At 37.0% G+C, this 14321-nt stretch overlaps 1 protein-coding gene and 1 non-coding gene across 9 annotated transcripts in view; one reads left to right on the top strand and one right to left on the bottom strand.

The window, feature by feature from the left end:
- The window catches only part of DOP1A (DOP1 leucine zipper like protein A), a 114061-nt gene that overhangs the window by 35631 nt on the left and 64109 nt on the right, over positions 1 to 14321 (top strand). For 6 of the 8 annotated variants that reach the window (XM_070073832.1, XM_070073830.1, XM_070073834.1 and 3 more), the window contains exons 6-10: positions 4322 to 4420; positions 10371 to 10470; positions 11210 to 11319; positions 12464 to 12572; positions 13770 to 13890. In XM_070073832.1, the coding sequence (XP_069929933.1) occupies positions 4322 to 4420; positions 10371 to 10470; positions 11210 to 11319; positions 12464 to 12572; positions 13770 to 13890 (539 nt within the window). The remainder of the gene's footprint in view (positions 1 to 4321; positions 4421 to 10370; positions 10471 to 11209; positions 11320 to 12463; positions 12573 to 13769; positions 13891 to 14321) is intronic. The other 2 variants (XM_070073831.1, XM_070073829.1) reach the window with 1 other exon arrangement.
- LOC127493365 (small nucleolar RNA SNORA40) lies at positions 2064 to 2189 on the bottom strand. Its single transcript, XR_007923419.1, has one exon. It is a non-coding gene; the product is annotated as a small nucleolar RNA SNORA40 (small nucleolar RNA).

Raw genomic sequence — 14321 nt, 5'->3', positions numbered from 1 at the left:
CTTATTTCACTTACCATAATATATAGCATATGAGAATACATTTATTATTATTAGCAAATATGTAGCATATGAGAATACATTTATTATTATCAGCAAATAATATTCCATAATATAGTTATACACATCACACATTTTATTCTTCCATTCATTACTTGAAGCACACTTGGGTTGCTTATTTTTTGGTCATTATAAATAATGCTATGTTGAACATTTATGTATAAGTTTTTGTATGAACATGTCTTTTCGTTTCTTTTTGATATATACCTAGAAGTAGAATTGTTAGGTCTTGTGGTAACTCTGTGTTTAACTTTTTGAAGAACTGGCAAGCCATTGTCCAAAGTGTGGCTGCATGAGTTGTAATTCCCACCAGCAATATATGAGGGTTTCAGTTGCTCCACAGCATTTTAAATTCTTGTTACTGTCTTTTTTTATTACACCTATGCTAGTGAGTATGAAGTACTATCCCTTTGTGGGTTTGATTTGCATTTCTCTAATGACTAATGATGTTAATTAACATCTTCTGGTTGGTTATTGACTGTATAAATTCTTTTGATAAATATATGTCAATTCTTTCCCATTTTAAAAATTGCTTTGTCTTTTTTTAATTGTAGGAGTTCTTTGTATATTCTGGATTTTTTAAAAATTATTTATTTGAAAGGCAGAGTGCCAGAGAGAAAGGGAAAGAGAAAGAGACCTTCCATCTGCTGGTTCACACCCCATATGGCCGCAGTGGTCAGGGATAGGTCAGGCTGAAGCCGAGAGCCCAGAACTCAATCCATATGTCCCACATGGGTGTCAGAGGCCCAAGCAATTGGGCCACCTTTCACTGTTTTGCCACAGTCATTAGCATGAGCTGGATCGAAAGCTGAGCAGCTGAATCAGTGGGTTAACCCTCCACTTGGGGTTCTTGCATCTTCTTCTTATATCAGAGTGCTGGTCCAAGTCCCAGCTGTTCTACTTCCAATCCAGCTTCCTGCTAATGCACCCAAGGAGTCAGGGGATGTTGACTCCTAAGTGAGTTCCTGCTGCCTACTGGAAGACCCTAGTGGAGTTGCAGGCTCCTGGGTTTGGCACCAACATTTAGAAAGTAAACCAGTGGATGGAAGATCCCTCTTTGTCATCTGTGTGTGTCTCTCTCTCCCTTCTTCCCTCTCTCTCTTTCTCTCTCTCTCTCTGTCACTATGTCTTTAAAGTAGATGAAAACAAATAAAACATTTAATAAATAAAGTTTAACAAGTAGATAATTGATTTGAACAAATGAAATAAAAATAATTCAAATTAGAAAAAATGTTCAGTGTTCTTTATAATACAAATAAAAATTTAAACTACACCAAACCAGTTTTCATGTATCAAATTGGCAAAAAGTTAAAAAATGTATTGTTGAACATGCAGAGAAGCAGAAATTGTTATGTGTAGCTGGTGGGAATATAACATGATAGAACCTTAATAGAAGGCATTAAAGTATTTAAGTTGCAAATGCACATACCCCAAGACCTAGCAATTTTACCTTAAGAGATTTGTCTTTTGTGTAATTTGTACATCACATAAGTGTATTGCAACACTCTTGACAATAGTTACAGAAATCATATAAATGGCCTTTATGAACATGGTTAAATAGGGTTCACCCATGAAATAAAACAGTACTTTGGACATTTTTTTAAAAATGAAGCAAACGTCATAATAAGGAAAGATCTTCAAAATATGTTGGTGTTATGTATCCCTGATTCAAAATGTTTGTCACCAAAACTGTTTCAGATTTCAGATTTTGGCATTTTTGTAATATATACAATGAAAAATCCTGGGGATAATACCTAAGTGTAAACACAAAAATCACTTATGCTTCACATACACCTTGTACACACTGTCAATATTTATATAATATTTTAAATACTTTTGATGATGAAACAAAGTTTTATGATGTGAAATTATCTACTTGTAACATCATGTAAGCGCCCAAAAGGTTTTGGATTTTGGGACATTTCATATTCTCAGAGTAGGGATGCTCAACTCTACTTAAATTAGAAAGGTGGAGCTTGAGGTGTATGTGGGTGTATTTTTTTCCTAATAATACTGTTTATGTGAATTAAAATTCTAGTGAACAATGAATTCTCGGTTGCAAAAGATTTAGTTTTTGCTTCTATCTTTAAGAGTCTTTTTCCATAAGTTAAACAAAAATACAAGTGGATACATGGATATGTTTGTTCACATATATTCACAGAAAATATATTGTAGTAATACTGGTTGTCTGCAAAGGGAAATGGGGTGGCTGGAAGACGTTTTACTATATATTGCTTGTACTCATTTTTTAAACCATCATGATATATGAAGGTAATTAAAAAACGTTCATAAAAAATGGAATTAAAAAGTTTATTTTGAGGGGGTTGGTGCTGTGGCATAGTAGGCTAAACCTCTACTTGCAGTTCTGGAATCGTATATGGACACCAGTTCGTGTCCTGACTGCTCCTCTTCCAATCCATCTCTCTGCTATGACGTGAGAAAGCAGTAGAAGATGACCCAAGTGCTTGGGCCCTTGCACCTGCATGGGAGACCCAGAAGCAGCTCCTTGCTTTGGATCGGCTCAGCTCCAGCTGTTGTGGCTATCTGGGGAGTGAATCAGTAGATGGAAGACCTTTATATCTCTCCCTCTCTCTAACTCTACCTCTCAAATAAATAAAATACATTTTTAGAAGTTTATTTTGGTAAAAAAATTTTTGAAATCCATGTATTTCAGGAATCTTACAGTTCAAGGAAAATATGAAATTTGTCAAACTTTTATACCAGGATAAGCATCATGGCATAGTGGGTAAAAGCAACTACCTGCTACGCTGGCATCCCTTATGGGCGCTGGTTTATGGTTCAGCTGCTCCATTGAGAATCCAGCTTCCTGATGATGCCCTGTGAAAAGCAGCATAAGATAGCCCAAGTGCTTGGTCCCCTGCTACCCACCTAGGAGACCCAGATGAAACTCATAACTTCAGTCTGGCCCAGTCTTGGCCATTGCAGCCACTTGGAGAGTGAACCAGTAGATGGAAGACCTCTCTGTCCCCATCTCTCTAACTCTTGCAAACAAATCTTAAAAAAAATAAAAATAAAAAATAAAAACTTTACACCAAAATAAACATTTTAAAAACATTTGGTTATTTTAATTTTTAAATTTAAAATGTAAATAAGGGGAACAAATTTCATGTTTTTTATATATGCAGTTTTAAGAGTATAATGTTCCCACCCTACTCTTCCCTCCCTCTTGTATCCTACCCACCCTCTGTCCTTTCTTATTTTTCTTTTAATTTGTACAATGCAATGCTTTTTAAAAAAATTTTTTTTATTTATTTGAAAGGCACAGTTAGAGCAAGAGATATCTTCCATTCTCTGGTTCACTCCACAAATGGCAGTAACAGCGAGGGCTGGGCCAGACTGAAGCCATGAGCTTCTTCCAGGTCTTCCATGTGCATGTCAGGGGCCCAAACACTTGGGCCATGCCATCTTCAACTGCTTTTCCAGGCACTTTACCAGAGAGCTGGGTGGGAAGCAGGGAATCTGGGATTCAAACTGGCACCCATATGGGATATACTACAATGCTGGCCCCTGCAATATATATTTTAAATTTACTTTGTAATCACAAGCTTAACCCCTCCATTAAATAAAGAATTCAAGAGGTAGAAGTAGGAAAACCAGTATTTCTCAACAGTGGACGCAATAGCTATGTGGTAATCAATTCTCAGAATGTCAGTTATGCTCATATATGTTACATTTTTTTGTACTCTGTGTATTAGGTACCACAAATCAGGGAAAACATTTGTGCAATAATTCATTCACTTGAAAAGAAGAGCAACAGGAAGAGGGAGAGAACTTCTATTCTCTGGTTCAGTCAGCAAATGACCGCTAACTGCAAGGTCTGGGCTGGGCCAGGCTAGAGCCAATAACTGCATTCAGGAGTCTCATGTGGGTGGCAGGAACCCAAGCACTTGAACCATCCTTTGTTGCCTTCCCAGGTACATTAGTAGGAAGCTAGATTCAAAGCAGAGCAGCCAGAACTTGAACCCACACTCTGATATGGGATGCCTGTGTCTTAAGTGGGGGCTTAATCCACTGCACCACAACACTGGCATCCAAAATAAACTTGTAATTGCAGTTTTCTACAAACTTTTTCAAGTATCCTTATTTTTACCTATTCAAAATAATGTAGACATATAACCATTGATAAGATCCACAGAAGCCTATTTGAGAACTTTGAGAAATTGAAAAATTGTTATATTTTCGTTTCAGAAAAAATTCTCAGCGCAATAGACAACAGATATTAATTTAAAAACTCTTATTTCAGGTAGAAGCAGTAAGCACCTCAGTTCAGGACTCAAGCGTTCTTGTACAAAGAAGCACACTGGATCTCATACTCTTCTGTTTTCCTTTCCACATGAGTCAGGTAAGACATTAATGCTGGTATTAATACAATATATTCCTGGTGTCTACTTTTTTATTGATATCATTTTTTTTAAGAGTTATTTATTGGATTGAGAAGAAGAGATTGAGGCAGAGATGGAGAGAAGTCTTCCACCCTCTGATTTACTCCCCAAATGGCTGCCAAGGCCAGGGCTGAGCCAGACTGAAACCAGGAGCCAGGAACTTCATCCTGGTCTCCCACATGAGTACAGGGACTCAAGCACTTGGGCCATTTTCGTAGGCACATTAGCAGAGAGCCGGATTGAAAGTAGAGCAGCCTGGACTCAAACCAGTGCTTAACTGGCTATGCCACAGTGCTGCCCCCCTCACACACCTCCCCCATTTTAAAGACATGTGTGTTGGATTATTTCATTTCATAAATCAGCAGTTATATAGAAAACATTCCTTTTTAAGGAATGGAATTTGTGAAAAATTTGAAAAAGATTTCACCGACTTGGCGCCACAGCTCACTAGGCTAATCCTCCACCTTGCGGCGCCGGCACACCAGGTTCTAGTCCTGGTCAGGGCACCGGATTCTGTCCTGGTTGCCCCTCTTCCAGGCCAGCTCTCTGCTGTGGTCCGGGAGTACAGTGGAGGATGGCCCAAGTCCTTGGGCCCTGCACCCCATGGGAGACCAGGAAAAGCGCCTGGCTCCTGCCTTCGGATCAGCGCGGTACGCCGGCCGCAGCGCGCCATCCGCGGTGGCCATTGGAGGGTGAACCAACGGCAAAGGAAGACCTTTCTTTCTGTCTCTCTCTCACTGTCCACTCTGCCTGTAAAAAAAAAAAAAAAAAAAAAAAAGATTTCATCGACTTGATACTGTGTATGGTAATTGAAAGTAAGTTATTTTCAGACTCTCAAACTCTAAACTAAGAAGAAATCTTCATCACTAATTGTGAAAAAGCCAGGACTCTGTGTCCCAGGCCTTCTTTACAGCCATCATCAATCTGCCCTGATGTTACCTTATCATCCTTGAGTAATTTTGGAAAGCATGCCAGGCACTCAGCAGCACTGGTTGTAGTTTGAGAGCCAAATATTCAATCACGGCAACATTTTTGAGTACTTTTATTATGAATAAGAGCAACTAAGTTGACAAGTCTTGAATGAAGCATTTCATTCCTGGAATTTAATTTTATCAATGTCATTGTTTTAAAAGAAGTGATCAAAATCTTTTATAATCTAAACCTTGGTGAAGAGTGACTCAGTATGTATATTAGGTGTTCAGATTGGTGGAGCTGCATGCTACATCATCCCCTTATTTCTTAAGAATAGTCTGCATCCTAAAATAAAATCAAGAGACATTTGTACTTTATGACTTAGTGAAAATGTATTATTACTTGTATAATAAGAGAATTTTACATTAGAAAATAAATTGGAGCCAGTGCTGTGGCGTAGCAGGTAAAACTGTCACCTGCAGTGCTGGCATCCCATATGAGCACCAGTTCGAGACCCAGCTGCTCCACTTCCTTTCCAGTTCACTGCTATGGCCTGAGAAAGCAATTGAAAATGGTCCATGTTCTTGGGTCCCTGCACATGCATGAGAGACCTGGAGGAACCTCCTGGCTCCAGGCTTCAGAACAGCCCAGCTCTGACCATAGTAGCCATTGGGGGAGTGAACCACCTGATGGAAAACCTCTTTGTCTCTCTGCCTCTGCCTCTCTGTAACTCTGCCTTTCGAATAAACTAAATCTTTAAAAAAGAAAAAGAAAAGTAAATTTATTTCCAAAAAGTCATTAACAGCAAAGAATGTTATTTGTGATTTTCATAGTAACTGGTTTCCTTATTACTTTAGTCAGTTTTTCTTCCTTTATTCTAATTTGGTACTTCATCCAATTTGAGATTAAATTATTAATACTTGAACAATTTTGTACTTGATGTCCTGTACTATCACTAATTGGGACAAACTACCACCGCTTTCTATTTTGAGGCAAGGGTCTTTGTTCTGCCCTCTGGTTTTTCACAAAATAAAACACTACTAGAATACATCAATATGTTTGAACTTAGGAATGCACTAATATAAGGATGGCCAGATAGCTTACAAGGCAAGAGTGATTTTTACTTTTTAAAAAGCTTATAAAAGAAAACAATATGCCGAGAAATACATGTGGTCCACAAGCCTAAAATATGTTGTATGTTTCTGTTTATCAGAAGTGTATCAGGGCCAGCATTGTTGTGTAGTGGGTATAGCCGCCTGGAATGCCGGTATCCTAAATGGGTGCCAATTCAGGTCACCACTGCTCCACTTCCAATCCAGCTCCCTGCTAATGTGCCTGGGAAAACAGAAGAAAATGGCCTAAGTTCTCGGGCTCTCAGCACCCACATGGGATACCCAGATGAAGCTCCTGGCTTCAACCTGGCCCAGCCCTGGCCATTGCTGCCATCTGGGAAGTGAACCAGAGAATAGAAGATCTCTCGCTTGCTCGATCTCACTTTAGCGCTCTCGCACACACACACTCTCTCTCTCAACTCTACCTTTCAAAAAAATAAAATCTTTAAAAAAATAAAATAAATGTCTTGGCTTTCCATGCCTGAAATACTCTCATGGGCTTTTCAGCCAGATCCGAATGCCTTTAGGGCTGATTCTGAGGCCAGAGTGCTATTTAGGACATCTGCCATTCTATGAGTCTGCTGAGTATCTCACTTCCCATGTTGGATCACTCTCCCCTTTATTTATTCCATCGGTTAGTGTTAGCAGGTACTAGACTTGTTTATGTGCTCCCTTTGACTCTTAGTCCTTTCATTATGATCAATTGTGAACTGAAATTGATCACTTGGAATAGTGAGATGGCATTGGTACATGCCACCTTGATGGGATTGAATTGGAATCCCCAGGTCTTCAAAGAAGGAGGTACCTTTCTCTGAAGGGAGGAGAGAACCTCCACTTTGACTATGAGCTTGTCTAAACAAGATAAGAATCGGAGAACTCAGAGGGCTTCCATAGCCTTGGAAACTCATGACCGGAGCATAGGGAGACTACTGATGCCATAGACAGGAGTGTCAATTTGTAAAGTCAACAACAGGAGTCACTGTGCACTTACTCCTCATGTAGGATCTCTGTCCTTAATGTGCTGTACATTGAGGCTTAATGCTATAACGAGTACTCAAACAATATATTTCACTTTGTGTTTCTATGGGGGTGCAAACTGTTGAAATCTTTACTTAATGTATACTAAACTGATCCTCTGTAAAAAAAAAAAAAAAAGAAATTATCAATTCCCAACTTGACTCTCACTGGGATTAAACATGACAATAGGTCTGATCTGATTTCATCATCATTTAAAAAAAATCATCTATTATTTTTCACTTTATGTTTCTGTGTGAGAGCAAACTGTTGAAATCCTTACTTAATGTATACTAAGCTGATCTTCTGTATATTAAGATAATCGAAAATGAATCTTGATGTGAATGGAAGGGGAGAGGGAGTGGGAAAGGGGAGGGTAGTGGGTGGGAGGGACGGTATGTGGGGGAAGCCATTGTAATCCATAAATCGTACTTTGGAAATTTATATTCATTAAATAAAAGTTAAAAAAAATAAAATAAATGTATTGAACTATGTTCTTAAATTTTCCTATGGCTTTCCTCCATTTCCAGCATTCAACATTAATAGGCCTTCTTCTGATAGATTCTTCAACAAGATCTGAGGAATTATGTAATAGACTTAAATCAAGAAGAACTTGATTTGTAACCTCACTAGATGAAGTTTTTTCCAACATTTTTTCATCTTGTATTTCCTTCAATACTTTATTACTCCATCTTCTCTTTATTCCTTCCAGCCAAGGTTTTCTCAAGCCTTATTTTCTATAATTTGCATTATGAAAAAATACCTACATTGAATTTAATTAACAGTTCCAGTACCCTTCTAATTCTAATTCTCTTCTTCCCATTACTTCACTAGATAAGTAAGGATTTCCTGAGAATAAGGATTATGACATAGCATCTTAGTTCTCTACTTCCTCTCCTTCCAAGTCATGTGTGTAATATACTATCAACAGTTCTAAGTGAACAAAGTCTTCATGCCCTTGTGCCAAAAGCATGATCACTATTACATCATAGGTGAACAATTATTAGATATCTTCTTATTTGATGCAAAGCATATGTAATCTCTAATACTTAAGCCTTTCTAAAATTTTTACATATTTACTTGAAACACAGAGTTAGAGTTGGAGACTGAGAGAAAAATATTCCATCCCCAAATTACTTCTGTGGACAGAACTGCGATAGGCCAAAGCCAGGAGCCAGGAGCTCCATCCAGATCTCCCATATGGGTGGCAGGCACCAAGTATTAGAGCCATCTACTGCCTTCCCAATCACATCAGCAGGGAGCAGGATAGGAAGAGGAGCAGCCGGAACTCGAAATAGAACCTGTATGGGATACAGGACTCGAACTGGTACCCATATGGGATGCAGACACTGCAGGCAACAGCTTAACCTACTGTACCACAATGCTGGCCCCATACCTTTATTGAGATACACAAAAGTAGTTTACATATCAAAAATATGTGGTGGTATCAGTAGTAACCAAGAAGTAACTTCATGCCTTTTTTTTTTTTTTTTTTTTAAGATTTATTTTATCTGAAAGGCAGAGTTACAGAAAGGCAGAGAGAGGGAGAGGGGTCTTCCATCCTCAGGTTCACTCCCCAAATGGCCACAAGGGCCAGAACTGCACCAATCCGAAGCCAGGAGCTTTTTCCAGGTTTCCTAAGTGGGTGCAGGGACCCAAGGGCGTGGGCCATCTTCCACTGCTTTCCCAGGCCATAGTAGAGAGCTGAATCGGAAGTGAAGCAGCTGGGACTTGAACCAGCGCCCATATGGAATGCCAGCACTGCAGGTAGCAGCTTTACCCACGTTGCCACAGTGCCGGCCCCGACTTCATGCCCTTTTTTTTTTTTTTTTTTTAATTTTTTGACAGGCAAAGTAGATAGTGAGAGAGAGAGACAGAGAGAAAGGTCTTCCTTTTGCCATTGGTTCACCCTCCAATGGCCATCGCGGCTGGCGCGTTGCATATCGTGCTGATCCGAAGCCAGGAGCCAGGTTCTTCTCCTGGTCTCCCATGCAGGTGCAGGGCCCAAGGATTTGGGCTGTCCTCCACTGCACTCCTGGGCCACAGCAAAGAGCTGGCCTAGAAGAGGGGCAACTGGGACAGAATCTGGCGCCCCGACCGGGACTAGAATCCTGTGTGCCGACGCCGCAGGCAGAGAATTAGCCTATTGAGCCGCAGCACCCGCCCATGCCTTTTAATGTTTATATTTTTCTATGATGGAGTTGTATATACAACTTTGTATGTACAACATGGTTTGAAATATGTAGACATTGTAGATGGTCAAGGAAATTAGCAAGTTCTTTATCTCAGATAATTATTTTCTGCACTAGAATGTCTTAGCAATTTTCAAAAATACATTGTTATTAACTATAGTTATTGTTATCATGTAATAGATCTTTTGAACTTATTTCTGTAATCTAACTGAAGCTTTGTAACCTTTTACTAACATTTTCCAATTTCTTAAGAATTTTCTTCACCAAATAAGACTGGGAGACATCATTTTTTAAGATTTGGTGACTATAATCTACATATTTGATATTGAATAGGTAGATAAGCACTTCCCAGATGTTTTGGTTGCAGAACCCAATTCAATTCCTAAAAACTGCTGAGGATCCTAAAACTATTTCATTTATACTTATCTATATTTAAAATAATTCAGTTATCATTTCAGCTGTGCAACTAGACAGTCATATAACCTTTCTTCTTGTTTCTTCATCTATGAAGTAAATGTAATAATCCCTTTGATTTAAAGAACAAATGAAATAATGATTTATGAAAGTACCATATATACCCTAATAATCTGAATAGTTATAAGGCATTATTTTTTTTTAAAGAGGACAAAAAGTAATATAGTTTTGTATAATTAAGCATAGTCACACTCCTAATTTTGCAGGCCACTCGACCAGATATGATCAGGATCTTGTCAGCAGCCCTTCATGTAGTATTAAGGAGGGATATGTCCTTGAATCGGAGACTTTATGCATGGCTTCTTGGTAGGTATTTGATGTGTGTGGTCGTAATTGGGAAAAAAATGGAGTAAGATTGCCATATGTAACTATCACCAAGTTGTGTGCATGTTCTAAATGAAAAAACTGAAACATTTTTGTGTGAATAGACAATAAAAAATATGAAGAGTAAATTGTGTATTTTATGAAGAAGCTTCAGAAACTATTTGAAGCCATAAGACCATGTTCACTGTGGCAAGACTTTTTCCACATATAAATAGAGGTTGTTAAACCATAAATTAGACAAAGAAGGATAAATTAATAATCAAAATAATGGCAGAACTTGGCAAAACATTGAAATCATCTGGTAACTCAGGACTAGTACTTCTACAAACATGATACTAGTGTTCCACACAGGCAGTAAAGCATGTGTACACTTTGATCTTCGATACCTTTGTGAGTATATTTGGTCTGTCTTCACAAGTCCTTACTGCCTAGAGTAAGAGGATGGAATATGACTTAACTATAATGTTCTGAGTCTCCAGTTATTTCACTGTTAGTAAGAGTGGGGGAAAAAACAGGATAATTCTAGAAGAATACTATACTTATGTATTGAAATGGTTTTCCTTTATTAAACTATCTAAAATGATCTCTCTTGCTGACATTGATTGGGCTACTAATTGGTAAGTGTTTAGTACTGTTTTGAGATATTTGCTGTTTTGGTATTTATTGAACAATGCTTTTGAGAATTGCATTTTAATTCATTTTGCAATTTGTTTCCATGGAGGTTTTGATAACAATGGTGCTATCATAGGACCCAGAAGCACAAGACACAGTAATCCTGAAGAACATGCCACTTACTATTTCACTACCTTTTCAAAAGAATTGTTGGTGCAGGTAATGAATGCTTTCATTATTGGTTATTAATGACCACTAGAATTACTAAAAGTATAAGACAACGTCCTGCCTTAATTGAATTCACGGTTGAAAAGGTGGAGACAAAATTCCCAGACTTCCTAAAATTGACTCCCATAGGCAAACAGCTGTAATAAAATGATAAGTAATCATAAGTTAAACTCCTTTATAAGACATAGATTTTTTTCTTCACTCTTTTCATAACTTTATTAAAATATAGTTGCAGGTTCTCAATTGCAAGTGAGAGCTTTTGCAAGATTGGGTTAGGACCTGAATTATTTTCCATGAAACCTCAGGAAAATTTGCTGCAACAGTAATCTAAATGTGATAAAACTGCTTATGTAATGGAGATGTTAAAATGATCCATAGGTTAACTTCACATTTTTACTTCAATTATATTTATTAAAGATATTTCAAAATGAGAAAAGGTGTATATCTAGAATATTTTTAAGTGAGTGAATTTAGAGGAATATAATTGTGAGTCGCTAATGAAAAAATAATTGCAGTTTGGGGTTCATGACCTTAAATACAAAAATTTTCATTTTAGAACTAACAGTCAACTGATGAATGTATTTTTCTAGATTTCATTTGACTCTTCCACAGAGTTACAGAGAGGGAAAGACAGAGAGGCCTTCCATCCTCTGGTTCACTCCCCAAATGACTGCAAGGGCCAGAGCTGGGCTGATCCGAAGCCAGGAGCCAGGAGCTTCTTCTGGGTCTCCCACATGGGTGCAGGGGTCCAAGCACTTGGGCCATCCTCCACTGCTTTCCCAGGCCATAGCAGAGAGCTGGATCAGAAGAGGAGCAGCTGGGACTCAGTGCCCATATGGGATGCAGACACCGCAGGCGGCTGCTTATCCTACTATACCACAGTGCTGGCCTTTCTTCCATTTTTTTTGAGAGAAAATTTGAACACTGTTTTCTTCTCTCAAAACAGAAATATATTCATAAACTTTTTTTTTGGTCTAGCTATGGAAGAAGACCAACCTTAGTGAAAGGGCTTCAGAAAACAATTGGGGATATAAATGTTTATTATATATAGTTATGTTTAAAAAGTATTTTTTCATAAGAAACAAACCTTTGAATATGTTTACTTAAATGACTAGTGTACTTTTCTATTTTAAAGGCAATGGTGGGAATCTTGCAAGTGAATGGATTTGGAGAAGAGAGCACCCTCATGCAGGATCTAAAACCTTTTCGTATTTTAATCAGTTTACTGGACAAACCTGAGCTAGGTAATATATATTGTTCTAAAGCATGAGGTCACATGTGGGTTTTTTTATTGTTTCATAATAAAAATAAGGAAAATTGCTATATAAGAATATTTCAAAACTTTGGGGAAAATGGAAGTAAAAAATAAGTTTGTTTTGGTGTAAAAATTTTTGAAATCTCTGCATACCTGAATGCTTTTAAATACAGACTCTCAAAACTATCTTTTTTAAAGTTTACAGAGTTAAAAGTGCGCATTCAAGCTGTTTGTTTTCGTCTTTCTACCTTGTAATGTGTAGGTTGTGGAGGTCATTTTAATGATATCTAAACTCTTCTTAATCCTGATTGTTACTGAAATTAAACATCTGTCATATACTACCTTATACTACCTTATAGTTCACAGAATTCCAGGACTTGAGCAAAATAATACTTAGAATCTATCCCTCAATTTTCTTCCCCATGTTTACTTTTCATGTATATTCCCTTTCTTCATTGTATATTTATTAGACTTGTTGGAAAACTAATTATGGTAAATGAGAGAGAAAATAAGAAAAAACATAAATATGAAATGGAATCACAAACTGTAATTCCTTCAAATTATATGTAGGTTTTTAGCAAATACCTAAAATTCTGAAGATTTAAATTAAAATTTTAATATATAAAAATAATAAGTTGTATCATTTCTTTGAGAATTTTCTAAGTAATTAAGGTTATAGATGAAGTTCAAGAATTTTTTAAAAGAAATTTATATCTGTTATTGTAATAAAATATAGCCATATGTGTTTCAATATATATCTATACTACTAGTAAAAATAGCATTTATTGAATACTCATTATATTCTAGAAATTATGCTATCTACCTTATAAATATTTTTCTTAATCCTAGATTAGTCCTGTAGGCTTGGTATTATCATCCTCATTCTGGATGGGGAAACTGAAGCCTAAAGAAGATAAATAACTTGTCTGAGATAACAGCTGTTAACTGACAAGACAAATTCTCTGATTTTGGATGTTCCATTGTATTAACTTACATATTAAGTAAATATTTTTTCAGTTGTTTATTACTTTACGTTTAGCCTCTCAAAATGTGAAGTTTAGTTTAGCTTCTGAAAAAAATACTATTTTTTAAAAAACACCTAATGCATCCTTTAATTAGGCCAATTTTCTGGTAACCATTATTTGCCAATAATTATCATTGCCTTTAATTTGTATATCAATTTTAGGACCTGTAATTCTGGAAGATGTCCTGATTGAAGTGTTTAGAACATTATATTCTCAATGCAAAGCAGAATTGGGTCTTCAGATGGAACCACCCTTCAGCAAGGATCATGCTCAGTTAAGCAGGTGGATTACCAAAAATTAAGCATGATGTACAATGTCCTCATTTATTAATCTTCATAAAGTCAAGACTACTTGTTCACTAAATATAACTTAACTCTTAGTAATAGCTGGGGATCTTTATAAAGTTTGTGTTCTGATGAGTAAGATTGATTTAAAATATCACTGTATCTCGGATGTATAAAGTATTGTAATTAACTGCACTGATCATTCAAACACACATTTTAAACATGGAAGAACCACCACATTCTAATGTTCTTAATATTTAGCAATTTAGAAAGTTTAACTTTTTAGCAGTTAATGTGAAGATACAGGTTCCAGGGACTTTATATACATTTACCTAACATACTTGGATACCTGGGTCAAGTCATATAACATTAGCATGTCCTGTCTAGGTAAGTGTTTCAATCATAATGACTACTTATAGTCTTTTGTTG

This window comes from Oryctolagus cuniculus, chromosome 5, assembly GCF_964237555.1.
Source record: "Oryctolagus cuniculus chromosome 5, mOryCun1.1, whole genome shotgun sequence".
In the NCBI taxonomy this organism is placed as follows: domain Eukaryota; kingdom Metazoa; phylum Chordata; class Mammalia; order Lagomorpha; family Leporidae; genus Oryctolagus; species Oryctolagus cuniculus.
This window is presented reverse-complemented; position numbering and strand designations above follow the sequence as displayed.